General features: G+C 50.5%; 1 protein-coding gene across 1 annotated transcript; it reads right to left on the reverse strand.

Moving 5' to 3' along the window:
• Positions 1–347: 347 nt before the first annotated feature.
• MEF2B (myocyte enhancer factor 2B) lies at positions 348–26,589 on the reverse strand. Its single transcript, XM_043977272.1, has 9 exons — positions 26,413–26,589; positions 5,237–5,309; positions 4,133–4,336; positions 3,242–3,376; positions 2,672–2,855; positions 2,332–2,480; positions 2,099–2,210; positions 1,610–1,721; positions 348–1,127 (listed from the first exon to the last, which is right to left on the reverse strand). Exons 2-9 carry the CDS (start codon positions 5,288–5,290, stop codon positions 887–889), a joined length of 1,191 nt encoding a protein of 396 aa, XP_043833207.1. The 5' UTR covers positions 5,291–5,309; positions 26,413–26,589; the 3' UTR covers positions 348–886.
• Between the last annotated feature and the right edge of the window lie 561 nt (positions 26,590–27,150).

The following is a 27,150-nucleotide window of genomic DNA, read 5'->3' on the forward strand; positions in this document are numbered from 1 at the left end:
GGATGTAGGATAAGGTGTGGGCTGCAGGGCTTGAGAAACCTAGAACATCAGAACACTTAGAAACCATCCAGTCCTTCCCCACCTACCCCACCCCAGTTTATAGAGGAGGAAATTGGGGGCCTAAAAAGTAGCTTCACCAAGGTCTTGGTTAATGGGTAGCAGAGTCAGGATTCTACCCCAGAGAGAGGAGGTTTGGGGTTTAATGGGCCCTCCACAGAGAGTAGCTCCCAGAAGTCCCTGTCCCCTGGGGGCTCTTTATTCTTTGATGCCTGAACTGGTCACCTCCAAGAGATCTGGTCTCCCAGAGGAGATTGGGGCCTGGGAGCAGGGGACTGGGAAAGTCTCTATTCCCAAGCATTTTTTTTTATTGGTTACAAGAGAGGAGCTCCATCAGCCCCAGGAAGAAATAGGGGATGGGGCACCTGCAAGTGGAAGACCAACAGAGGCCCAGTCCAAAGTGAGTATAGAGGGGACAGTTAGGGACTGCCCCTGGCAGCCCTTGAATTATGGAGGGAGGGGCAAAAGGGATGGTGCCCTGGGAAAAACTCCAATTCGGAATCCCCGTTTCCAACCAGCCCTACCCTGAACTTGGGGAGGGGGGGGAATCAATGAAATGCCAGAGGGATCCCCCAACCGGCCTTCACCGCCTGCCCTTCCCCTTCTTCCCCTCTCTCTTCTCTGTGCCTAGGACTGTGCTGGAGTGGACCGTGGCACCAGCCAAGCCCTTTCGCGTGAAGGGGAGGGGAGGGGTCCCTGAAGCAAGTTTTCTCCATCTCGCCCCTTCGGGTAGAGACAGACGCACAGAGAGGCAGGAGTGCGGAGGGTGGAGGGGCACATGGAGAGGTGGCCGGTGGGTCGCCCTAGGGCGGAGGGGCCGGCCCTTCCCCTATCTGGGCCAACTGTCAGCCACGTGGAGCCGTCGGAGGGGCTGGCCTGGCCGGGCCAGCCCCCCTGCGGGGTACTGGTAACTCTTGGTGAAGTCGTCCCGGGACGGCGGGCGTTCCGCTAGGGGCGCAGCCCCCGGGGACACGCGCTCGGACTTGATGCTGAGCGCTGTGGCTGGCGGAGAACCTCCCAGGGCCACTGGAGCCTGCTCACCCGGACCGGGGGCGGAGCCGGGGCGGACACTGCGAAGCAAGGAGAGGAAAAAGTGGGTGCGCCCTGGCCCCGGCCTGGGGGACACCTGAGCTCCTCCCAGCCCCCGGGGGTTCTCCGGAGACGAGAGCCGGGAGGCACCCTAGACTTCCCCCCCGGTCCAGCTGGCCCAGGGTCACGCAGGCAATACTCGCCAACGTCTGAAGGCCATGCTGCCCCTCCCTCCCTCTCCCAGCCCGGGGAGCTGGGCAGGGCTGAGGGCACCAGCCCCGACGTTTGGGAAGTGGCCTATTTTCATCCCCACGCAGGGCGTGGGGCAGAGGGCACCCCCCGATAGGGGTCAGCAGGCGCCCCGCAATGTGAAGTCTGTGGGTTAGGTTAGAGACAGGTGAGGCTAGGGTTACGGGAAAAAACCCTAGAGGGACAGGTAAGGCCGGGGCTGAGGATGAGGTGAGGGAGGAGTAGGAAAATGAGGTGGGTGATGGTGACAGTCATGGGGGGCTGGGATACTCACCTAAGGGGTGACTGGGAGCTGGGGGATTTGTCCCCCCTTGGGGGCTGCCAGGGAACCAGGGCCGTGGGCTGGAGGAGGCCCGGGTGAGGGGAGGGGTCTCCATGACCATACTCTGTAGGGAGTGGGGATAAAGTCAGCTGGAACTGTGTGTTCTAGGGGGAGACTCTGGACTGATGGAAGGAAGACAGGAGGAGGAAAGTAAGCCTGCGGCCAACTGGATTCCAATCCAAGCTCTAATCTTGTCACCGGGAGTCCAAGGTCATGCACAGATTCATCCCCCCTTCCCCTTGGAATCACTTAAACGCTTCCCTCCTCCTCACCCCCACCCCAGCCAGCCTTGGACTAAGCCCTCGGTGAAACCCTTTTCTGGACAAAGTTCGGTAAATAAACGGATTGATTGGGAAGTTAGGGCGATTCTGTGACCCAATCCCCAGGGCTGGAGTACAGATCAGAGAGTGTGCGTGCGTGCTTGTTTAGGGAGGGTCTTACCTGCCTGGCTAGAGGAAAGGAAGGGAAAAGCCCCTAGCCCGTGACTGGAGAGGCCACTGTTGCCATGGGCCGAGATGGGGCTGGGGCTCGGGAGGCTTCCGTAGAGAGTTCTCTGTGGGAAGGGTGGTGCTACTGTTACATACCCATGCTTCTCCCACCATGCCTACCCTCCCACCCACTCTTGCCATAGCTCCCATTCCCCACTCACGACACCCCCGGCTCTAAACACTCACCGTGGCATTCAGGCCCACCCTGGGCCCCGTCAGGTTACTAGGTAGGTCTGGCCTCCGTCCATCAGCGGCCAGATATAGAGGGGGAGGGGTCTTGTTGGCCAGTGTCCGAGGAAGGTTGCCTGGGGAGAAGAGTGGGTGCCCTAGACCTACTGAGAGGAAAGAGGAGCAGAGGGGGGAATATACAAGAGCGAGCTATATCTACCCTCTCATTCTCACACCCTGAGAATCCTGGGAACCCTAGGCCTGTCCCCACAGCCACCCCATCACCTAATCTTCTGCCCACTTCCTGCCCTGCTACTCTGCCCTCGCTAGGGGGGACCCACCCACCCATGACTCTCACCTGGGGGCAGCGGCCCTGGGGAACGGCCTGATGGGGGACCAGCCTTGGATGCAGCAGGACGGAAAGGGGATGGCCGGCCCTGGCCAGGGCTAGCCTCACCCAGTCCACATGGCTCAGGTCCAGACCCTGGGGGAGGCACCGCCCCATATGCCAGGTCAGGGCTAGGCAGAGCAGGAGTTGCTGACTGTAGGGTAAAGAGGAGGCAGGAATCACTGGTCAAGTTTAAGATTTGGTATAAAACCAAGATTTTCTTGAGTGACCTGGGAGTGCCTCTTGATTTTATTTCAGTCAGGTCGACAGTAACTATACAAATACAAGAATAAATGATGGGAGATGAGAGATAAAAACAAAAAGATTTGGTATAAGAAGTATTAGTCCTATTTTACAGATAAGGAAGTTGAGGCTCTAAGATACGAAATGACTTGGCCAAAGTCACACATCTAGTAAGGGAGTAAAGCTGATATTTGAACACAATTTTTCAGGTTCCAAGCCAGTGTTCTTTCCCTCCTTGGGCAGATGTGGGAATGAGAGAGAAGAGGAGGGTTTAGAGCTGTGGGGGGAGACACTCACATAAAACCTGGGTCGCACCAGGGCTAGATCAGCCCCATCACCCCCAAGACGCCGCAGCTTCTCCCCAGGTTCCACTAGCCCCTCATCCAGCTCCAGCTCCTGACTCTCTAGGCCAAGCCCCTTCCTCTTCAGTGTCTGGGGAGAGAAGATGTGATGTGACATGCTCCCACTGGTAGGGGAGATCCTGCCCCCATCCCAATCTAGAGTTCTCCTGGACTCAAGGTTTAATCAGATCCCATCTCTCCCTCTAGACATCGTCTCTCATTGGGAGAATGGGTTTGGGAGCCTCGGGACTGAGGGGGGAGACACAGCTCCTGCCTAGAAGGAATTCCCCAATCTGAGGAGGAGCCCAGTCTGATGGGGAGATAGGGCAAGAAAGATAGGACCTGTCTTGGGGGTAGGAGGTATAGAGAGTAAGTAGCCCCAGTGAGTTAAAAATCATAGAACCGGAGGGGGCCTTTAAACACAAAGACACAGAATGCCAGAGCTGGAAGGGACTTGAGAACAGAGAATGTGGAATGGCAGAACTGAGAGACATTTCGGACCTAAAGGGTCACTGTTAGCAGGGACTTTAGAATGGAGAATGTCAAAGCCAAATGAGATCTTAGAACATGGACTGTTAGAACTGAAAGGGAGCTTAGAATCCAGACTGTCACAGTTGGGGCTGAAGGAGACCCTATAACCCAGAATGTTAGTGCTGGGAATGACCTTAGAACAAAGAATGTCAGAGCTGAGAGAAATTTTAGAACACAACATCAGAACTGGGGAGAACCTTAGAACACAATGTCAGAGCTTAGAAGGATCTTAGAGCACGGACCATTGGGGCTTGAAGGACCATTAGAGACCTTCTTTTCCTGCCTCCCAGGTCCTATGGGGCAGGCACTGAGTCACCTCGAGGATGTCCGTGTTGGTCCGGCTCTCGTGGGGCTCACTGTACTCGGTATACTTGAGCAGTACACGGTCCATGTCCGTGCTGGCATACTGAAACAGGCGGTTGGCACTGTTGAAGATGATGAGGGCAATCTCACAGTCGCAGAGAACGCTCAGCTCATAGGCCTTCTTCATCAGCCCAAACTTCCGCTTGGTAAATGTCACCTGGGTCCCAGACACATAGATGAAAGAGGGAAGGGAGGTGGCAGGTGCCAGCCCCCACCCAGGCTCACCCCTGGATGGTTTGTTCCTCCTGCTCAATGGGGTCCCTGGTTTGGATGTCTGGGCTCCTCCTAAGAACCTCTGAGATCAGAGGGATGGGGGCCTAGTTATCTGGAAGTCTCAAGTTCCTCTTACTTTTTTGGGGGGGGCAGAGCAATGAGGGTTAAGTGACTTGCCCAGAGTCACACAGCTAGTGTGTGTCAAGCATCTGAGGCCAGATTTGAACTCAGGTCCTTCTGAATCCAGGGCTGGTGCTTTATCTACTGCGCCACCTCCTGCCCCCCCTCCCCCACTTTCTATAAGTGGTTTTACAGTACCATGGTTGAGCGGAAGGACTTGTCATAGAGGTTTTCTCTAGGGCCTTTAGGGGATCTTGGTGGGAAGAAAATTGCATCTACCTCCTACTCCCCCCAGCTCTTTAACATCTCCTTCTGTGCTCCAGAGCCCCCAAGACCACGTCCCAGGTTTTGGTCCTGGCCCTGCCACTAACTTACTCTGAAATTACGGGCAAATGGCTTGGGTTCCCTGGGTCTAAAAGCACCTAAGTGCTGTCTTTAGGTCTCCATGAGACACAGATTTCTTTGAAAGGCAGGACAAGCCCTGTCATTGCCCAGAGCATGACAGGGAGGCAGGCTGGCTCAGGTGTTAAGATCCAGGGCTCTAGTAACTTGCAGCTCGGTCTTAGGAAAATCACTTCTCTTTTCTGCTGAGCATCCCTCCCCTGTCTCCCTTCCAGGGATGCTGTACGTACAACAAGCAAACCCTCCCTGGAATGAGAAGGCTGAGAACTCCAGCCTCAGAGGAGACCAGAGGTGGCTTCCTTCCCTCCCTCCACCTCCTTACCTGACGGTTCCGTTGATCTAGAATTCTAGAGATCTGGATTTTTTTCCTTCCCATGGTGTGGACTGGGCACAGGCTGCAGGGGGGGAAAGAGACGACTGAGTGAGCTGAAGGCCTTTTAAACCATTCACTACCATATGATGTGTCTGTCTCCTGAACAAAACTGAAAGTTCTCCTCCTCTTTTTCTCTATTAAAAATGATATGAGGGGCAGTTAGATGGCGCAGTGGATAAGGCACCGGCCCTGGATTCAGGAGTACCTGAGTTCAAATCCAACCTCTGACACTTAACACTTACTAGCTGTGTGACCCTGGGCAAGTCACTTAACCCCAAGTGCCCCACCAAAAACAAACAAACAAAAAATGATATAACTTCTCATATTTAGGTTATGTGTCCATTTGGAATCTATTGGGTGGTATATAATATGAGGTGTTGGCCAAAACCTATTTCCAGGAGCAAAACTGATCTACCCAGGGTCCACCGCTGCCCAAATTCCTCCGCAGGTCCTTGTTATCTACTTAGCAAGGCCATCCAAAAAACTGCTCACACACACACAGAGACACACACACACACACCTCCCCTAAAAAAAAAAAAAAAAAAAAAGGAAGAAAGAATGTTACCCAAGAGGGCTCTTGGAACATGAAACATAAAATGTCAGAGGTAGGAAGAATTTCTAAGCTCACAGAGTCCAACCCTTTTATTTATTTCTTTTTCTTTTTCTTTCTTTCATTTTTTTTTTTGCAGAGCAATGGGGGTTAAGTGACTTGCTCAGGGTCATATAGCTAGTAAGTGTCAAGTGTCTGAGGCCATATTTGAACTCAGGTCCTCCTGAATCCAGGGCTGGTGCTTTACCCACTGCGCCATGTAGCTGCCCCCCCCAACCCTTTTATTTTAACGTTGAAGTCAGCCTATTATTGTGATAAAGGCTTGCAGGTTTTGGCAGACTGCCAGTTCAATGTGAGTCCAATGTGCACCATATCCATGAGGACAGAGGTGAGATTCCTGCTGTCCTCTACCCTGGCCAGACCTCATATGGATTATTGTGTCCAGCTCTGGGGCCTGCATTTTGGCAAGACCATTGACCACCTGGAGCATATTGGGGAAGGGGACAATGAGAAAGATGAAAGGACCTTGTTATAGGGTGATCGATCAAAGGAACTGAGGATGCTTAGCAAGAAGAGGAAACTAGGAAGGATGGGGATGATGATTGTTTTTATTTTTGTTTTTTTTAATTTTTGCAGGGCAATGAGGGTTAAGTGACTTGCTCAGGGTCACACAGCTAGTTAAGTGTCAAGTGTCTGAGGCTGGATTTGAACTCAGGTACTCCTGAATCCAAGGTCAGTGCTTTATCCACTGCACCACCTAGCTGCCCTGATGATTGTTTTTACATATTTGAAAGGCTGTTATTTGAGGGTTAGCCTTGGCCCTAGAGGACTAAACTTATAAAAACAGACAGAAGTTATATTCTATTCCCAGACAGCTAGATGGTGCAGTGTAAATAGCCCTGGGCCTGGAGTCAGGAAGACCCAAGTTCAAATTTGACCTCAGACACTAGCTGTGTGACCCTAGGCAAGTCACTTAACCCTCAGTTTGCCTCAGTTTCCTCATCTGGAAAAATGAGTTAGAGAAGGCAATAGCAAACCATTCCAGTAATCTTTGCCAAGAAAACCCCAAATGGGGTCACAAAGAGTAGGACACGACTGAACAAATATTCTGCTCAATTGTTCGATGTCAGATAAAATGGCTCTAAAATTAGGACCGCCCAAATGGGAATGGACTGCTTCTGCAGATAAACCCCACCACCACCACCACCAAGGGAAGTCTCTAAGCAAAGGCTGAATGTCTATTTGTTGGGGATTTTGAGGCATCGTCTAGATTCACTTTTCTCAGTCTGGAAGTGACTTACCCAAGATTACGTAGCCAATAAAATAGGGAAACATTCTTTAGGATGTTTGGGTTGGAGGGCTGTTATATTTTTTACTTCCCCCCTCCCCACAACTCCCACCCATGGAAGCTAAATCTATGGGCAGCCTCCGGAAACAGAACCAGGACCAGCCACCACAGGCTCTAAATGGAGTCATTTGGTAGCGTGAGAGAAGCAGTGGGGGTGGGAGGAAAGAGCATCTCCTCACCAAGCCTTAGCTAGTTTGGGAACCAGTTGACTAGGGTACGTCTGGGTATTTTGAGAAAGAAGGGCTGCCTCAGAAACTGATAGGATTTGTAGACCCTTCTGCAAAGCAGAAGGTTGGGGGTCTTGAAGAGTGGGGAAGGGCTCCTGGGGGACATAGGCCTAGGGGGCTCCTTACTCCCTAGCATGTCCCATCTACCCATTATAGAGTCACAGGATCTAAGAGTTGGGAAGAACCGTTGGGGTCATCTAGTCCACCCCCCTTCATTTTAGAGATGAGCAAACAAGCTCATAGATCTTTCTTTAGGTCACAGGGGTGTCCCAGAGTTGGAAGGGTCATCCCTCCTCTTACATTTCTGAGATTGGATGAAAAGCTTTCATGAAGCTTCTTGTGAAATGACCTGAGTCAGGGTGGTGAACTGCCCATCAATGGAAGTCTCTAAGTAGGGCATGGGCTTACAATATGAACAAGGAGGTAAGTAGCAGAGCTATGATTTGAACCCGGATCTCCCGTTCCCAAGCCCACTATGCTTCGAACTATGTCTGGGGAGCCTGGAGGTGGGAGGGACAAGGCTCAAGTCCAGTCTCAGTTCTGGGGCTAGTGCTAAATTTAACATCAGGGCTAATTTTAATTCTGGACGGAAACCGCAGAGTTCCCACGGCCCCGGGGCCTCGTCCCTCCACCCCCGCCTGGCCCCTAGGGGCGCCTGGTGACATGGGGAGCTGTGCCCCTTGCCTTCCCAAGGGAAAGTGCCAGTCTTGCTTCCCAGCTGGGCCCCTTCCTCTGTGAGGGCCCATCACCCCCAGTCATGGAGAGGGGATCTCGGGAAGGGAGGGTGGGGCTGCAATCAGAGAATGGTCGTTGGACATCCTTGTTTTCAAAGAGGATCGATGTCATCCCGGGGTGATATCTTGACTTGTGAGGGAATTGAAGTGAGGCAGAGCTACACAAAGTCATCAGCCCCACTCTTTCTTCCAAAGTCGTTGACGTCCAGTGACAGGAGAAAAGTCAAGAGGACCGGTGAGGGCTCAGGATACAGTGGATGACCTTGGCAGTCTTTGATGTCTGAGGTGCTCAGGGAGGACCAGCACCTCTGGTGTGAGGACTTGCTGAGCCCTTTTCAGGGCTGCTCAACCAATCTCAGAAATGGAAGGGGGGGGGTCGTAGGGCAACTTGTTCAACCTGAACCTACGATCCCTTCCAAGAAATCTGCCACAAGTGGTTATTCAGCCTCTGGTTGACCACCTCCCTACATCCCCAGATAGACCATTCCCCTTCAGGGCAGCTGTAATTGTTGAGGGTCGGAGTGGTACAATGGTTAGGATATTGGAGTTGGAGAATTCCCCAACTGGTATTCAAGAATACTGGCTCTACTATTAACTCCCTGTGTGCCCTTGGGTAAGTGGCTTTCCCTCTTTTAGACCTCAGTTTCCTCATGTGTGAAATGAGGGGGTAGCCTAGTTGACCTGGGTGGTCCCTTCCAGCTTTAGATCTATGATGTTTTCCTTGAGTTGAAATCTCCTTCTGTAATTCCCTCCCATGGCCCTTGTCCTTTGTCCTGATCTCTGGGTCCAAGCAGAATATAAAGGCTACATTGGTACACTGATGTCCTTGTCCTAGCCCCGCCCCAGTCTTAACTTCTCCAGGCTCCACATCCTGAGCTCCTTCCGATGACTAGGGAATAGCCTAGCCTTCAGTCTCCTCACCAGCCTCCAGTTCCAAAAGATCCTGGGCCATCTCACCTGTTCCTTCCTCCTCGTTTTTACAGATAGATGAGGAAGTCGTGGCACATACACAAGAGGTGAAATGACTCACACTAGGGTAGCAAGGCTTTGGGTCCTGGTCTTCTGAAGTCGGGCTTCTTTCTTTCTTTCTTTCTTTTTTTAGTGAGGCAATTGGGGTTAAGTGACTTGCCCAGGGTCACACAGCTAGGAAGTATTAAGTGTCTGAGGCCAAATTTGAACTCAGGTACTCCTGACTCCAGGGCCAGTGCTCTATCCACTGTGCCACCTAGCTGCCCCAGTCAGGCTTCTTTCTAAACCACCAAGGTTGGGGGGTGGGCAATGGGCCCTTCTCTTCCCCAGTCTTTCCACTCCAGTGGCACCAAACTCCTTCACCCTAAAGCCCTGGCTGCTGGTGAGGAAAAAGATTAGTGTCAAAGAGCTCACCATGGGAGGCCCGAGGATGGGGCCCATCCTTGGAATCTCTCCCTTCCATTGGAATTCAGAAGCTAAGTCTCTGCCTAAGGCCCAGGCCAAAGATGGTGAGACAGAGAGGGTCCTGGGTTGGACCTATTGCCACTGACACCACCCCAGGCCCCCAATAATGCAGCACCCCTCCTACACCCCAGCCTTAAGACCCCTAAGGAAGCTTCAGGTCTTGAAACTCAGAGTTATTCTTTAGTCTTCTACCATTTCAATCAATTAATAAGAATACAGGTGGCACAGCAGATAGAATACTGGTCCTGGAGCCAGGGAGACCTAAGTTCCAGTGTGGCTTCAGACAGTGATTAGCTGTATGACTTTGGCCAAGTCACTTAGCTTCTGTCTGCCTCAGTTTCCTCATCTATAAAATGGGGATAGTAATAACACTTCCCAGAATACTTGGCAAGATCAAATAAGACAATATTTAAGTGCTTTGCAAGTCTTAAAGTTCTATATAAATGCTCATTATTATTAGGAAGGAAGGAAGGAAGAAAGGAAGGAAACAAGCATTTATTAAATGCCAACTACATACTAGGTAAGAGGCAACATTGACTAATAATGATAGAGAACTGGTCTCAAAGCCAAACCATTTAAATTCTGACACTGATACATATCAGCGATGTGACCCTGGGCAAGTTATTCTCAGTACTTAGGACTCCCAGAGAAGGGGCTCACCTATATTGGGAGATCTTCTCACCCTGGGAGTCCCCATAACTGGTAAAATCACAATCTAATCCTAATTCCCCTGTTCCTATGTGCAAAGCATGGAAAATACAGAGGCAAAAATGGAAATATGCCTGATCTCGAGGGCAGCATCCGTCTGTTCGTCTGTCTATCTATCTGTGTCTGTGTCTGTGTCTATACACACATAATATGTATGTATAAAAATATATAATATATGTATATACAATATATACACAAACAATATACATATTTATTGCCGCCTCTGGCTAGATTATAGGCTATGATTATACTTAGTATATGTATATACACACATATACATACAAAATAAATACAAGAAAAATTGAGGAGGGGGTGGGGAAGCATTACAGTCAAGGAAATCAGGAAAAGCTTCATGCAGAAGTAGATGTCTGAGGGACAGCTAGGTGGCACAGTGGACAGAGCACTGGCCCTGGAGTCAGAAGTACCTGAGTTCAAATGTGGCCTCAGACACTTAACACTTACTAGCTGTGTGACCCTGGGCAAGTCACTTAACCCCAATTGCCTCACTTTAAAAAAAAAAAGAAGAAGAAGTAGATGTTTGGGCTGAGCCTTGAAAGAAACTCAAGATTTTAAGGGCTGGAGGTAAGGAAAGTGAGCATCTTCCTTCTAAGGGACAGCTAATGCAACGGCACAGAGAAGAAAGAAGTTGAACACGAGTGAGTGAGAGTGTGTGTGTGTGTGTGTGTGTGTGTGTGTGTGTGTGTGTGTGTGTGTGTGTGTGTAAGTTTGGTTGGACCACAGTATGACTGAAGGGAAATAATGTGTAAATAAGTCTGGAAAGGTAGCATGGAGCCAGGTTGTACTTTATATTTGATTCCAGAAGAAATGGGGAGTCATTAGAGATTGTTGAGTAGGGGAGTGACATAGTAGGAAGTGTGCTTAAGGAAAATCACCTGGTCAGAAGGGTGAATGGTGTGGGAAGAAGCTTGAAGCAGGGAGCCAACTAGAAAGCCATTGCAAAAGTCCAGGAAAGAGACGATGATGAGGGCCTGTATGTTTGTGGCTGCATGAGTGGAGAGAAGGGGACATATCCAAGAAGTATTTTTGGAGGTAGAGACTGGATATATGGGGGGGAATGAGGTGAACAGTTACAAACCTGAGTAACTGGGAGGATATCAGGGCCTTAGACAGAAGTAGAGAAGTTTGGAGGAAGGGTGGGTTTGGGGAGGAAAGACCATGAACTGTGCTTGGAACCAGTGGAATTTGAGATGCCCGTGGGTCATCTGATTCTAAATGTCCAATAGGCAATCAGTGATGTGGTTACCCACAAGAGAGACTGGAGCTAGATGGATAGATCAGAGTCAGCAATATCATGATAATAATTAAACCTGTGGGACCCGATGAGGTCACTGCGTGAGAGTTTAGAGAGAAGAGTGCCCAGGACAGAGTGTGAGGACATGAAATGGATGATGGCTAGCCTAGGAAATGAAGATGTGATCAGGTAGGAAGGAGGGCCAAGGAGGACCAACTCTGTCACCTGCAAAGGAGAAAGTATCTAGGAGAGAGGGGTCCACACCGCCAAATGTTTCAGTTATTAAGGACAAAGATGGAGAAAGGCCGTCGGATGTTCCACTTGAGAGATCACTGGTAACTTTGCAGAGAACAGTTTCCATTGAGTGATGGTGTTGGAAGCCAGATTGCAGGGAAGAGGGGTGAGAGGAAGAGGAAGCGGAGGCAATGAGTGTGGAGAGCTTTTCCTGGGAGTTTGGCTATGAAGGAGAATAGAGTTGGAGGCCATAGCTAGAAGGGATGGTAGGGTCTAGTTAAGGTTTCTTCAGGATGGGGGAGACTTGGGCACGCCTGCAGCCCTTGCTGGAAGGCTGTCAGTGAGGCTAAGCCCACCACCTTGGAGGGCGGCCCATTCTGCTTTGTCATGGCTCTACTTATGAGGAAAGATCTGCTTGCCCTGACCCTAAATGGGTCTCTCTTCAATTTCTGCTCCTCATACTGGGGAGGGGGAGGGGGAGAACTGCAGAGAGGCTCCTTCCTCTTCCACATGTCAGGTCTTCAAATAGGTGGAGGGAGCCACAGATGAACTGATTGCTTGGTGTCCCAGAAGGGACTCAAAACCATGTCTCCTGATGTTCAGTTTGGGGTCCTTCCCATCGCAACATATTGCACAAGAGCCACTGAATTTGTTGAATGAATGCTTGTTGCTTCCTGCATTCACCTCAGCCGAGCCATCCCTCTGACCAGAAATAATTCCACATGCAAATCAATAGGGTTAACCCTTTGAGGCTCCAGGTGTGACTGTGGGGGAATGCGGACCGCAGCCTGGTGCAGAAGGCCTGTGTTTCTTTATAGATACATATGCAAATCTCAGAGCTGGCCTCATGCAAACCCTAAGGTGACCCAGGTTTGGCAGGCGAGTGCTCACAGACGGGGCAACTTGGCCGGACATGTGCCAGAGGAGACAGGGAGAGCTTGGGGGGGAGGGGAGCATGAACGCCCGGAAACTGAGACTCAGCAGGTGCCCAGGCCCCTCAAAGCTAAGGCTACCCCTTTTCCTCCCTCTCCCCGACACAGACCACAGACATCTGCTCTGACCTTTGGTAGGTCTAAGGGCACAGTTTTGGAGTCATTGACCTCAAAGGTCAGGGCCAGCCTGTCCTGGGGGAAGGAGGCAGCCTTTCCTCTGAAGGGTTTGGGGAAAGGTCAAGTCTAAATGAAAAATAGAGAGAAGCTGATGGGCCTGGGTTCTATCTCCCATCTAGCCCAAAGCAACTGCCTCAGGTTTGCACCATTGGGAGCCAAATCATTCCTGGACCAAAGGAAAGCCTGGATTTCTCTCTATGTTCCTATGAAAAAGACTGTCCCCTCCACGCCCCAGCCAATCTTCTATCCCCCTTAGGAGTCCTCTTTCCCCTCATCCCATCCTCATCTGCCGCAAGGTACTAATCCTCTTACAGAGGAAAGAATGCTAAATTTTGAGTCAGAGGAACTGGATTCAAATCCTGGCTCCTACTCAGTGAGACCTTGGGCAGGTAATTTAATTTCCCCAGGCCACAGTCTCCTCCAGTATCAAATAAGTCAAATAATGGGGTTGAATTAGCCAAATCCAGTGTCTCCCTCCAACTGACCCTGCCCTGGCTCTCTCAGAGATTAGTGGCAAAGGGATCTAGTGTACAGAGTAGATTCTGAAAGAACCAGATTCAAGTCTTACCCCACTCTATAGACAAATCATTCCGCCTGTCCGGGCTTCCCTTTCTTCATCTGTATAATCTGGGCTGCTAACGTTCTTCCAACATGGAATTATCCTGTTATCTTTTTTTTTTCACTGAAACCTGGCTCTCTCTAGAAGCTTCCTATTGCCTTCCTCTGTCATACTGGGCTTCCTGACTGTCTTGGAGCCCTCAATCCATCCAATGAGGCAATTATAATACCCTTGTCATTCTCCTCACTGAGACCCATCACTGTGGGATGGGCTGGCTTGGAGCCTCAGGTGTCCAGTTTGCTGCTAAGATGGAGCTGGGCCTACCAGCACCTCCTTGTCAATCTGTCTGCTTTTAGGGTCCCAGAGCATCATAGGGTTAGAACTGGAAGAGACCTCGGAAGTCATCTAGTTCATCCTCTTAGTTTTTTACCTTAGGTCCAGAGAAGGGAAGGGACTTGTCCAAAGTCCCACAGGCAGAGACAGGATTAGAACCTTGGTCCTCTTCAAATCAGGTATTTTTTCCCCACCATACAAGGTCACAACCCGTTTATGGGTCATTTCCTTCCCAACAGAGAAATCAAACTTCCTCTTTGTTGCCTAATTGGTACAGAGAGCAGGCCCTTGCCCTAGGGAAGGCTTGGCTGTTCCAAGCAGCTGAACCAGGAGTAGGAATGAAGGAGGGTTGGGGAAGGACCTCAGGGAGAGGGAATCAAGGGGAGGATGTGATGAGTTATTACTGATCACAGGCTGTGGGATTCTCCCTTCTTCTTATTTTTGTAACCCTCCAAGGGTCTGGTGAAGTAGAAAACAAACTGGACAGAGAGAGTCCAGGTTTAAATCTGGGTCTTGCTTTCTCCTGTGTGCCCTTAGAAAAGTCATTTCCTCAAGTCTGGGCCTTGGTTTCCCCAGGAGGTGTGAAATGGAGGGGCTGTTATATAGAACGGATCATCAAATCAGAGCAGTTTAGAGCCCAAAGGAACCTTGAAAGCTTCAAAATCATCTCATGGTCCCTAGCAGGTGAGGACCCCTAGGGGGAAACTGAGCCTGCAGCTGGGGGTGACTCATCCAGGGAGCCACACATCCTCAAACCATATCGCTACAGGGCTGGTACTTAAAGAGGGGTTCCTGGGGCATGGTGGTTCCCAACTGGGAGAAGGAGGCACCCTCCAGGCCACCTAAGGGTGGACACCCAGCTAGAGGCAGAGAGTGGTTTTTACCAAGATCGTTTCTGCTCACCAATGGAGAGCAGCCAGGGAAAGAGCCCTGGGTCTGGAATCGGGAGACCCAGCCTCCAATCCCAGCTGTTGCTTCCTAGCTGTGTGACCTAAGGCTATTCTTGCCCTTTCTGAGCCAGCATCTCAAGTTTGCTCACTTGTAAAAGGAGGGGGTTAGATGAGATCTCCAGGGAACCATCCAACTCGAGATCCTCCCATCCTATCTGTGATCAGCATCACATGATTTGCGATAGCAACCAACTGTACCATTCCTTCTCTCCACACCCCAAACTCCTTTTTCTCCATCTCTCCATTCTGGGAGCCTTCTCTGGAAGACAGGGCCAGAAAGAAGCAACCACTGGGGGGTGGGGGGGAGTCTTGAACAGCTGGGGTCCCTCCCCCCCTTCAGGGAGCCCAGGAATGGCAGGGGAGGGGGGTCCCGCCCGGTGGCCCTTCCTGTCTCCTCTAATGAGCAGCTCAGGGATCGGCTGATGAAACTGGGGCGTGGGTTGCATGAGGCAGCCCTGCAACCCTGATTCGCTGGTGTAGCAGTGGGGGAGGGGCTGCTTCCCCCCATACCCTCAGCCAGGGCCCCCGGGGGCCAGTCCTGAGCTTGCCCTCCCCCTACCAACCTCCCCTAGAAGCCTCAGTCAACCTGTCTCTCACTTCTGCTTTTATTTTCCCCTTCTACTCCTTCTCCATCACTATCATTCTGCCTAGAGTTCACACTGTCTCCTGTTGTCTCCTCCCCCATCCTCCTGCCCCCACTGAGTACCAGGAAGGGGGAGGGGGTGGCATTCAGTCCATAGTCAACCTCAAGCTCTAAGAGCTGCTCAGAGACTGCATCTCCTCCAACCCATTAATTTTTGCAAATGAGGAAATTAAGGCCTAGGAAAGTGAAATAACCTGTGCAACAACACCCAGGTAGTAAGTGATGGAGGCAGGATTTGAACCCAGGTCCTTTGACTTCAAATCTAGCACTTTTCCCACTGTACCGCAAGCCTTCCCTTGCCTTACCTCACCACAGTGTCTGCCATCCCAAGAAGGGCACTCTAGGTCTCCTATGGAACCTTAGATAGGGAAGCCCACTGCCCCCAACTTAGGTCACCAAATGTCAGAGCTGGGAAGACCCTTATAACATAGAACATCAGAGCTGAGAGGGACCTTAGATATGGAATATGAGAGATCATAATGCACACAATGTTAACACTGGGAGGGCCGTTAGAATTTAGATTATCATTCATCACATCTGTCCTCTCTAGTCCCAAGCCCAGACCCTCATTGTCGCCTTCCCTGTCTCTGGTGGTGGTCTCCCAACAAAACTTCTTTCCACTACTCTCTTTTCCCCCTGATCTCACCCAATCAGGCATGCTGCAAGGTCCGCTATTCTTTTTTTTTTTTACAGGGCAATGAGGGTTAAGTGACTTGCCCAGGGTCACACGGCTAGTAAGTGTCAAGTATCTGAGGTCAGATTTGAACTCAGATCCTCCTGAATCCAGGGTCGGTGCTTTATCCACTGCACCACCTAGCTGTTCCAAGGTCCACTGTTCTTAAGAATAGATGTAGGCATGTCCAGCCTCGGCTGAAGACCCTTCAATACCTTCCTGTGTCTTCCTGAGCAAAGTTCAAATGCTTCTGCTTGGTATTTGAGGTTCTTTCAAATGGACATTGTCTTACTCCTAAACACACTGTGCTCTACCATCTCCTTTGCTTTGCTAGGTTTTTCCCAGTGCTTAGAATACCCTCTCAAAAAAAAAAAAAAGAATACCCTCTCTCCCATTCTCAGACAGCTGACCTCCTAACCATCTTTTTAAAACCCAAATGAAATGCTGCTTCCTGTAGGAAGGCTTCACTGATGTCCTGTAATAGGTACCCAACTCCCCCTTTGAATCTCACACAGCACACTTGTCTTGCCCCCTCTCCAATGCATTTATCATATAATGTTGTATATTCCTGGCACCTACATTTGTCTCATCAACTGAGTACACCCAAGCATTTAGTGTAGTGCTTGATGCATAGTAGGTGCTTAGTAAACATTTATTGATTGCTTGAACTTTTCGTCTTCCCTCATGATCCAGTGCATGATGCCCAGTATACAGTAGGTACTTAATAAATACTAGGATCATACACTCATGGTTGGAATGGATCTTTTTTTTTTTTTTGGCGGGGCAATGGGGGTTAAGTGACTTGCCCTGGGTCACACAGCTAGTAAGTGTTAAGTGTCTGAGGTCAGATTTGAACTCAGGTCCTCCTGAATCCAGGGCCAGTGCTTTATCCACTTCGCCACCTAGCTGCCCCTTGTAATGGATCTTAATGACTCTCTCACTTAACCTCCACATTTTGCAGCTGAGAAGACTGAGGCCCAGGGAAGCTCCATCACCTTACTAAGTTCGCACAGCTAGTAACTAATAGAGCTGGAGTTTCAATCCAGATCTCCTAAGTCCAACTCAAATGCTCTTTCCCATTATACCATGTGAACCTCTTCTACAAGAGGTTCAGACACCGAATGGTGGGAGCTAAAAGGAAGGAAGGATCATAGCCAACTGGAGGAAACAGGGAAGGCTTTGGGGGGGGGTCTCCAAGGATGGGGTAGCATGGGAAAGGAGAAGGACATTCTAAGCTGGATCACATGAACAAGGGAAAGAAGTAGGAAATCTAGTTCCTTGGAGTCACCTACTTTGAGTGACCTTGACGGGGAAATCAGAGGAGAAAAGACTAGAAACAGAGGTCGGGGCCAGAGCAGGGAGGGTACCGAATGCCAGCCTTAGAAATAATTAAGACTTTCCATCGAGGACAACATGGAGACATTGATGGTATTTGACTCAGAAAAATGAGGTTCTTAGGAAAATGAGTCTAAAGCTTTTCTCTGACAAGTCCTCCCCTTCTCTACTTTCATCTCTGTCCCCTTACTCCCCCATTCTTTTCCACCCACACTCCCCTGGTCTCACAGTGTCATGTACTTCCCCTAGCCCTTACCCCTACTTCCTGTCCTAAACTGGCCAGCGGAATGGATCTTGGGCTGGGGGAATTCCTAAAGCCCAACCATGGTTATACCTCTGTATTCCCTCCCAGCCCCCAACCCCCACCCCCCCACCATGGTTCATTCATTCATTCACTCACTAATTCATTCCATAAACATCCATTAAGCCCCGGTCATGCACAAGTTCCTATGGCCCTTGATGAGAATACACAGTGATACTCTAAGACACAAACTTCCACCCTCATGGAGTTCACGAACTGATGGGACAGGGATGAGATGTGACACAAATGAAGATGATGTGAAGGAGAGCCAGAGGAGTATGAAGGAGATTTGGGCAATGAGAAATTTGAAGAGAAAGGGATCACTTTCATGGCAGAGAAGAGCAGGGCTCTTCCAACAGGGAAAGCTTCTGGAAGAAAGTAGTACCTGGGATTTAACGGGTAGAGATTGGAAGGGGATCCCTTCTATGAGTGGGGGTGGGGTGAGCCAAGGCAAAGAGCAGAGTTAAAACAAGGAACCCCAAAGAGCAGAGCCAGCTTCACTGTAGAGTATATGAAGGGGATGGCATGAGATGGAGTCCTCTTTATCATGTAGGTTAGGACTACATTGTGGAAGGCTTTGAATTCCAGGCTAAAGAGTTTGTACTTTGGTTGGCAAAGGGGAGCCCTTGAAAATCCTGAAAAGCAGGGGAATGGGTGATGCAAGCTGGACATTAGAAAGATCATGGCTGAGATTTAGAGCTAGAAGGGACCTCAGAGGTCATCTTGTACAATTTCATTCATTTTTCAGATGAGAAACTGAGGCTGAGAGAGATTCATCCCTTCAGGGACTTTTCTAGAGTCCTATAGCTGGGGGCAGCTAGGTGGCACAGTGGATAGAGCACCGGCCCTGGATTCAGGAGGACCTGAGTTCAAATCCAGCCTCAGACACTTGACACTTAACTAGCTGTGTGACCCTGGGCAAGTCACTTAACCCCCATTGCCCCACAAAAAAAATTATTAATTAAAAAAAATAGAGTCCTGGGGCAGCTAGGTGGCACAGTGGATAGAGCACCGGCCCTGGAGTCAGGAGTACCTGAGTTCAAATCCAGCCTTAGACACTTAACACTTACTAGCTGTGTGACCCTGGGCAAGTCACTTAACCCCAATTGCCTCACTAAAAAAAAAAAAAGAAAAAAAATAGAGTCCTATAGCTAATATGTATTTAAGGTGGAATTTGAACCCAATCCCTCCTGCCTCCAAGTTGGGAATTCTATCCACTAAACTCCGGTTCCTCTTGGTGATACCCTCAGAGGGCCTGGGCAGGACAGATCAGTGGAGAGAGTGGATTTGTCCTTCGTAGGACCCTTATTCCCCATTGCTTTGTAGGATCTGAAGGCATTCTTGAGCTCCCTGCAGGCAGGGCCTCAGGCCCGCTCATCTCCATCTCCTCCTTAGAGAAGTCACATGGTGGCCATGGGCCATTTCAGTTATTAATGGAAACCAAAGAAAGGTGCCAGGTAGGGAAGGGGAATCAGGCCCCAGAAACTGAATGAATGAACATAGAATGAACAAAGGCCTTCCTTGTCACCTCCCAACTGCTGCTGAGCTGCAGGGGGCCGGACGGAGTCATTCAGCCACTCAGGTTCTAAGGGTTCATTGATTCTGACTTACCAGCACCCCAGCAGGGATGGGGAAACTGCTGCTCCCTCCCTCTCAGTGAGAGTCTGATGGGGGCTCAAGCTTAGGCAGAAAAGGAGCACTGGGAGAAGGAAAGCAGGTGGGAGGGGGCAAGGACCCCCCCAGATGGGTGTTCAGTTCCTTTCAAAATGTCCCTACTATGCTCCTGCACGCACGCAGACAAGCACACATCCGGCATTTTACCTAGAATTATAGAATCTCAGAGCTGGCAGGGATTGTAGAGATCAACTAGTCCAACTCCTTCATTTTACAGATAAGGAAACTGAGGCCCAGGCAGAACATGTGGCAAGATCATAGAATCATAGATTTAGAGCTAAAAAGTGACCTAGAGGGGCAGCTAGGTGGCGCAGTGGATAGAGCACCGGCCCTGGAGTCAGGAGGACCTGAGTTCAAGTCTGGCCTCAGACACTTAACACTTACTAGCTGTGTGACCCTGGGCAAGTCACTTAACCCCAATTGCCTCACTTAAAAAAAAAATGACCTGGAGAGCCACTGAATCCAAACCCTGATTTTACAGATGTGGAAACTGAAGCCCAGAAGGGCTAAGTGACTTGCATAGGGTCACTAAGTGTCCGAGGCAGAATTTGAAGCTTTGTCTTTCTGACTCCGAGTCCACTGCCCTATCCCAGATGTCGAGTTGCCCTGGGAGGATGTCTGGATATGAAGGGTTGAATGAAACATGGACTGATCTGGGACTGGGTAGAAGTAATGGGCTAGATGAGCTTTCACCAGTTGAGATGGTTCAGCACCAGGGCAGGGGCATCAAAGCTGAGGGAATTAACTTGGCTCAGGCTGGTGTTGGGTGATTGGGCATAGGAGGCATGATTCCTGGAGGATACAGTTCTAGATGGGGAGAATGAGGATGGCAAAGGGGCAGTTGGCAAGATGGTCCAGGTGGGATGGGAATGGTGGTTGGAATGTAGGACGAGCAAAGGGTAGTAGTATGAAACTAGGCTATTCTTTTTTTGGCGGGGCAGTGGGGGTTAAGCGACTTGCCCAGGATCACACAGCTAGTAAGTGTTAAGTGTCTGAGGCTGGATTTGCACTCAGGTACTCCTGAATCCAGGGCTGGTTCTGTATCTACTGCCCTACCTAGCTGCCCCCTGGAGAGGTCATTCTTGAGTCAGACCAGGGCTGACCTTGCATGCCAGGCTAAGGAGATTGTATCCTGTGCTAGAGGCAGTGGCTTTGTGGGCATCAGTCGGGAGGCAATCACAATAGTCCAGAAGAAAGGGGATGAAAGCCCAACTAGGAGAGTACTCACATGAGCTAATAGTAGGGAGTGGATGCGAGAGATGTTGTCAAGGCAAAGTCCGCAGGACTGATCCAGTGAGGCAAATGAAGGAAAGGGAAAAGTAAAAAATATCCCCGTGATGTTTGAGTCCAGAGCAATGGGAGGACGGAGGTGTCCTTAACAGAAATAGGGAAGTTGTGGGAAAGGATCGGTTTAGCAGAGAGCAAAGAGAGGAAGATGCTAAGTTCAGTTTTCTATGTGGAATCTGAGGTGCTGATGGAAAGGATCTCACAGGACCAGAGATTCAGAGCTGGAAAAACTCATCTGATCCAACCCCCTCATTTTACAGAAGCGAAAACTGAGGCCCACAGAAGTGAAATGACTTACCCAGGGTCAGTGACACAAACATTAAGCATCAGACTTTAGCAGGCAGCATGGGCTAGATCCCATGTCCCATGATCTAAAGTCCCTCCTGGCTCTGACATTTCATGTTCTAGGTCTGTACCAACTCTGATGTTTGATGTCCTAAGGTCTATCCCTGCTCTGACATTCTGTGATGCTGCAGTAAGGGTTTTTTACCCTTTCTGGGTCATAGACCCTTTGGGCACTCAGTTTATGATGCTCTTCTCAGAATAATGTTATTAAATCCATAAAGTAAAAGATATAGGATTATAAAGGAAATTCATTATATTGAAATATAGTCCTCAAAATATTATTTTAAAAAACAAACCAAGTTCACAGATTCCTGAAATCTATCTATGGACCCCAGGTTAGGAACCCTTGTCCAATAGTATCTCCAGAGAGTCTCTCAATCCTTGGGCCCCAGTCCCACTTGGCTTGGAAGGTTGTGCTCACTCTCGCTCTCTCTCTCTCGCTCTCTCTCTCTCTCTCTGTCTCTCTCTGTCTTTCCCTCAGTGTGGAGTTGCCATCTTTGACCATGCTCATCCTCCTCCTCACTTCCTCCCCTCCTTTCTGAAGAAGGCCCCTGCTACCAGAAGCCCCTCCTTCCATCCTCACATCTATCCCTTACCCTAAGGGCAAAGTCACATTCACAATGATTTGCACATGTGTGTGCAGCCTCATGCCCGGTGGCTGGCACAAAGAGTAGTATATGTATACACTTGGATCAGTTTCCCCTCCCCAATATACACACTAACCTCCCCACAAATGCACACACACACTCCTGGGCACATCCAAGAATGACCAATGGTTCCCTCTCTCTTGTCTGGGAATACTTTTATGATTCCCTTGTATAGTGAGAAAAATCATAAAAGTATTTGTATGAGAAGGAGGGTGCAATGGGGCATGCATGAGGTACCCAGAGCACATTGTGTGTGTGTGTGTGTGTGTGTGTGTGTGTGTGTGTGTGTGTGTGTGTGTGTGTGTGTTTGGAAGGGAGATATTTTACTTATGGGAACCCCCTGGAGGATCTGGCATTTTTGTATAGACTGACCTTAGACAGACCCTGGTTTAATTCCTACCTTTGACATGTATTAGTGGTATAACCAAAGCAAGTCACTCGACTGACTCAGTACCCTCAAGCAATTCCCCAAAACTCTGAGTTACCAAGGAGGTGCTAATTTACACCCATGGAGTGAGCTTCCACACTGGGAGTTCCACACACACCAATAAAACCATAGGTGAAAAGAAAAAGGAACCTGCAGATGACTGACCTATCCACCAGGCAGCTCTCTGGACCTGATGTCCCTGGACTTGGCTTTGGGCAGCTGAGTCAGTTGGAGAAGACAGTTTGGGTCAAGTATCATCTTCCCATCTCTTTGTTCTGGAGATAGCTCCTTGCAGGTGGCAGGAGAGGAGACCCAGTGGGGCCTGAGAAATTAATCCCTAGGCTGTCTCCTCCACCTTGCTACCCTAAGAAATGAACAGACCTGTTGGGGCTCCGGGTGGAGCCTCAGGGCTGATTAGCCGCCGACCGCTCCCCAGCAGAAGGGCAAGCTGCCCCGTGTCTTCCCCTCAGCAGAGATTGCCTTCCAAACTCGGGGTTATAAAGGAACCCCAAAAGTCATCAGATCCATCCTCCTGTTGCTGCTTTCTCTCCCCAGCTTGGGGAGTGAGGTATTCACTCAAAAAAGCACCCACTATGCGCCAGCCCCCTTTCGAGGTGCTGGTGTTACAAAGACACAAATGAAGCTGTCCCTGACCTCATGAAGCTTATATCCTATTGGAGTAGTCCAAAGAACCCTTCACTGGCACTCAAGAGTCCTGGCTTCTAATCCAGACACTGACACTGACCTGGAGGAAGTCCCTTCCTCTTTCTGGGCCTCAGTTTCCTTTTCTATAAAGTTGCCTTTGTAGAGTCAACTTGACTCAGTAAAGAGATGAACCCTAAGGTCTCAGTGAGCTCTGACGTTCTATAATCTTCTAAACCCTGCTCTTTTCCCAGCTACACTAGGCTCCTCACCATCCTTGTGGAAAGAATACTCGATTTTGGAGTCAGAGCAAGCACCAGGGCTCACACCTTGGCTCTGCCACCAGGTGTGACTTTGGGCAAGTCTCTTTCCTTCCTTGGGCCTCAGTTTCCTCATCTGTAAAATGAAGTGGTCTGATGAGATAAATCCCTTCTGGCTTGGAATCAATCATCTATTATCACTGGCAACACATGGTATGGCTCCTCTCCTCCCTACATCTCTACCCAGCTTTCAGCACCCAGCTTAAGCCTCCCTCCTTCCTGTAAGCCCCTTGTAATCATTCTAGCCCCCAGTGGTCTCTCCTGCCTCCATGTCCTCATCTATAAAATGAGGGGTCCTTCTGGCTCTAAATTTCCCGGTCTGTGGTCCTCTGGCCTCCTGGAATGCTCCCAGTTCCCACCACGTGCATGTAATCCCTGCATGTGATATTCTCTAACTGATCTATACATGTGGCTCTTGTCTCCTGTGCAGCTGAGCAGGGGGCTCTGAGGACAGGGACTGGGTCTTGTCCTTGAAGACTGGATTCTCTGCCTTTCTGAGCCTCAGTACCCCACCAGAGCCCACATTTCCTTGGCCCTTTAGGGTAGTTTATCACTTGGCTTCCTCTCGAGAGCCCTGGGACACCTTTAGTCATGGATCATTATGACCATTTCACAGATGAAGACACTGAGGTTCACAGAAGTAAAATGATTTACCATCAGTCACTGGCTGGTAAGTGTATGAACTGGATCTGGAACTAAGGTATACTGGCTCCACCACCAGACTCTTTCTTCTGTATTACTTTACGACTGCGACTATTACTACTACTTCTTTATGTAGAATGGGTTTGGCTGGAAGTAGAGCCTCCCTTGACAAGGCTATAGGCAGTTTCCCAGGGAAGAGACAATAACTACAAGCTCGGCCTTCTCAGGCTTGGCCTGGTGGCCTTCTGGAAAAGGGTCATTCCATCCATTGCAGCATGCCTCCCAGGCACATCATAGCCCCTTCTACTGACAGAGAATCCCACCTTCCTAAATCTGTTCTTACCTCAGCACAACACCGCAATCTGAACAAGCAGAAGAACCTTAGGATGCCAGAACTGGCGGGGGGGTGGGGGGGTGGCTTAGAACACAGGATGTCCAAGGACCTCAAAGACCAACAGCATCTAAAACTTAAAGGACGTTAAACCTGGGAGGCATTGTCTTTTCCTCTACACCTGTCCCTGTTCCAAACTTCCCTGTTCCCTCTGAGAGCAACACCATCCTCCTAGTTGGCCAGGTTTTAAACCCTAGTTATCCTGGCTTCTTCCCCCTTCCGTGCCCCTGCCCCCTAACATAATGACTAATTGTCCCGTCTTAGCCCTTCTGGTCCTGCCTGGCTGCTCCTTTAGGTGAAGTCCTCCTCAACTCTCACCTGGGCTATTGCATTCTCCTCCTAACTGGTCTCCACTAAGCCTCTCTAACCCATTTTCTGCACAGCTGCCGAGGCCCGCTTCTGACAATGTTTCTCCCCTGCTCAAGAACCTTTAATGGCTACCTATCGTTTCTAGGTTGAAATGCAAACTCTTCAGCCTGACATTTAAAGTTCTCTATGCTCTATCTAGGCTATACTCTGTCTTATTTCACTCTCTTAGATGCACTCCATGTTCAGACCAGGCTGGACTACTAGCTGTTTCCTGAACTGGACATTGCACCGAGCAAATGCCCTCCTCTGGGCAATTGTACAAGCCAGTCCCCATGCCTAGCACGCCCTCCCTCCTCAGCTCAACCTCTCAGAACCCTCTTCCTTCAAGGCTCAGTTCAGTTGCCACCTCCTCCATGAAGCTTTCTGATGTTCTTTCTCCCTCTTCAAGTCACCTTGTGTATTTATTTATCTGTGTGCATACTGCCCCCCCCCCCACCAGCAGAATGTAAGATACCTGAGGGCAGGGACAGTTTCATGTTTGTATTCCTAGGTCTTAGCAAAACACTACAAATACAGTAAGCGCTCAATAAATGGTGGATGAACCTAATCTAATGCCTTCATTTTATAGATGGAGGCCAATGGGGGAAGTGACTCTGCCCACAGTCACAGCAGAGTCTTCACTAGAACCCAAGCCTTCTGACTCTTCTTATTACCCAACAGCACTTGTCAACATCCAAGGAATGTTCGATTTTTCCTGAGAAGAGAGATTCAAACTTGGCTCCAGTTTTCAGCGAAGAACCCTGGGCCAGGAGGCTGAGACCCCACTTCCCTCTGGATCAGCCAAGACCCCAATCCCCGTCCTCATTTCATGCCCTGGCTTGGCCTCCCCTACTGGTGGACCCAGGAGATAGGTCCCACCTACTCCCTAGATGATTGAGGGGTAGAGGCCTTGGGAATAGGAGAGGCCCTGACTGACATAGTCACTGTCTTTACGGTCTCTGAAGGGCCTTTATGAGACAAAGAGATTGGAAGTGTTCTGCTTGACCCCAGCTGACAGAACTAAGAGCAATGATCAGTTATAGAGGAATAGAGTCTGGGTCAATAGGAGCAAAAGCTTCTTAACAACTAGAGGTGTCTAAAAGTGGAATGGAGGGGGGGGCACCCAGTAAGGTAGAGGCTGGATGACCTCGAGTTCAGATGAGGGGGGCGGCGGGGCAGGGGGTCATGCACAAACATTGGTTAGAGGAGATGGCTCTTCTAGGGTTCTACACCCTCCCCAGGCAATCTCCTGCCCCACAGCTAGCTTCTACTCCCCCCGCCCCCCACACACACACACCATGAGACTAGCACTGGTGGCAGGAGAGCACAGCTGTGATCTGAGTTCCTCAGTATCTGCCCACAACCTGGCAAACGATCCTGTGCTTCTTGGTTAGTGGGTAAGAAAAACCCCTAGTGAACTTTGGAGGGCGCCCCCTCCTCCCCAGGCCCCTTGGACCCTGTATTTGGCCTAGGTCATCAGAGGCCTCAGTCACTGTGGACCCAACCTGGAGGATCCTCAGCCTCCCTCCCTAACCACCCATCCTGGACCAAATTATGGCTTGGCTGCTTCCTGGACCCTCCTCATCTTCTTCTGGACTCCTTTCCTCTTCGGATAGGGCTCCTGACCCTGAGTCAACAGAAGTGATTAACCCTTTCATCAGTCACCCCCTTCCCCTGGCTGGCGAAAGCCTCTTCCTAGTGCCATCTGGACTGGGGGTGGGGTGTGGTGGGGTGGTATGTTTCATGTGGTGTCATATCTGGACTCATCCAGCTGCTTGCGGGTGTGGGTTTTTCCAATTTAAAGCACCTCAGAGCACACTTATCCCGGGAGCCCGCGGACCTCTAGGGACCCTGGTCAGGACACCCTCGGTCCTTGTTCTAGCCCCCGCCGCCCCGCCGAACCCGCCAGTGCGCACATGCTCTCGGAAGCTCGCTCAGACATACGCAGACACTGGTGCGCGCACATACACACACACACACGCACACACGCACGCACGCACACACAAACACACCTGTTCAGCGTTGCCCTCTCCGGAAACTCCCCGGCTTCAGGCTCAGGGAACGGGGCTTCCCGGGGTCGCGGGCCTGGTCCGGGGCCAGGGCTCAGAGGCAAAGTCAGGGCTCTAAGAGCGCAGTGAAGTCTTGGGGCGATCCAGATTCCGGGAGCCGCGCCGGCCACCGCCAGGTGCATTCATAGCAGGCTGCTATCATTTGCATGGCCACACCCCCTCCAGGCGGAGATTGGGTCGGACCTCCAGGATTGATTTGCATAAGAGCTACTCCTCCGGCCTGCGGTTGGTCAGCGCCGGGGTGGTTCAGACGGAGCTCGGCCTTCCCACCGCCCACTCACTCGAAAGGGGCGGTGTTTGCGAAGTTGCTGCCCCGGGCCCTGGCCTCGGTCCCTGGGTGGACGCGGGCAGGACCCCAGGGCCCAGGGAACGGCTGGCGGCCAGAGCCCTGGCCTGGAAAACTCCTCTCTGTGACTCTCAGGGCCGCAGAATTAGGGCGAACTTGAGGCTGGGAAAGGGGAAGCAAGGCGGGGGGCGACAGGGGGCGGGTGCTGGGCTAGGAGTTAAGGGGGAGGCGGTTTAGGAAAAGAGGCCCCCCAAATGCGAAGAAAGTATGGGCTTGGGACTGCGGGACTGTGTCTAACCCGTTAGACTCTAAAGGAAGAAGGAGATAAAAGCAGGCAGGGTCTGGCACCAGGAGGGGGGCTGGGTCCAACCTCTACTGAGGATGTCTTAGCTGGA

This window comes from Dromiciops gliroides, chromosome 1 (genome assembly GCF_019393635.1).
Source record: "Dromiciops gliroides isolate mDroGli1 chromosome 1, mDroGli1.pri, whole genome shotgun sequence".
NCBI lineage: Eukaryota > Metazoa > Chordata > Mammalia > Microbiotheria > Microbiotheriidae > Dromiciops > Dromiciops gliroides.

What these genes read in the sequence shown, in the direction of transcription:
- MEF2B (XM_043977272.1), bottom strand. Translation starts at nt 5,290, where the DNA reads ATGGGAAGGAAAAAAATCCAGATCTCTAGAATTCTAGATCAACGGAAC. An exon ending in CCCAGGGCCGCTGCCCCCAG is followed by an intron (nt 2,481 to 2,671) that starts GTGAGAGTCATG and finishes CTTTCCTCTCAG; the next exon opens with TAGGTCTAGGGCACCCACTC. An exon ending in AGCTCCCAGTCACCCCTTAG is followed by an intron (nt 1,128 to 1,609) that starts GTGAGTATCCCA and finishes CTTGCTTCGCAG; the next exon opens with TGTCCGCCCCGGCTCCGCCC.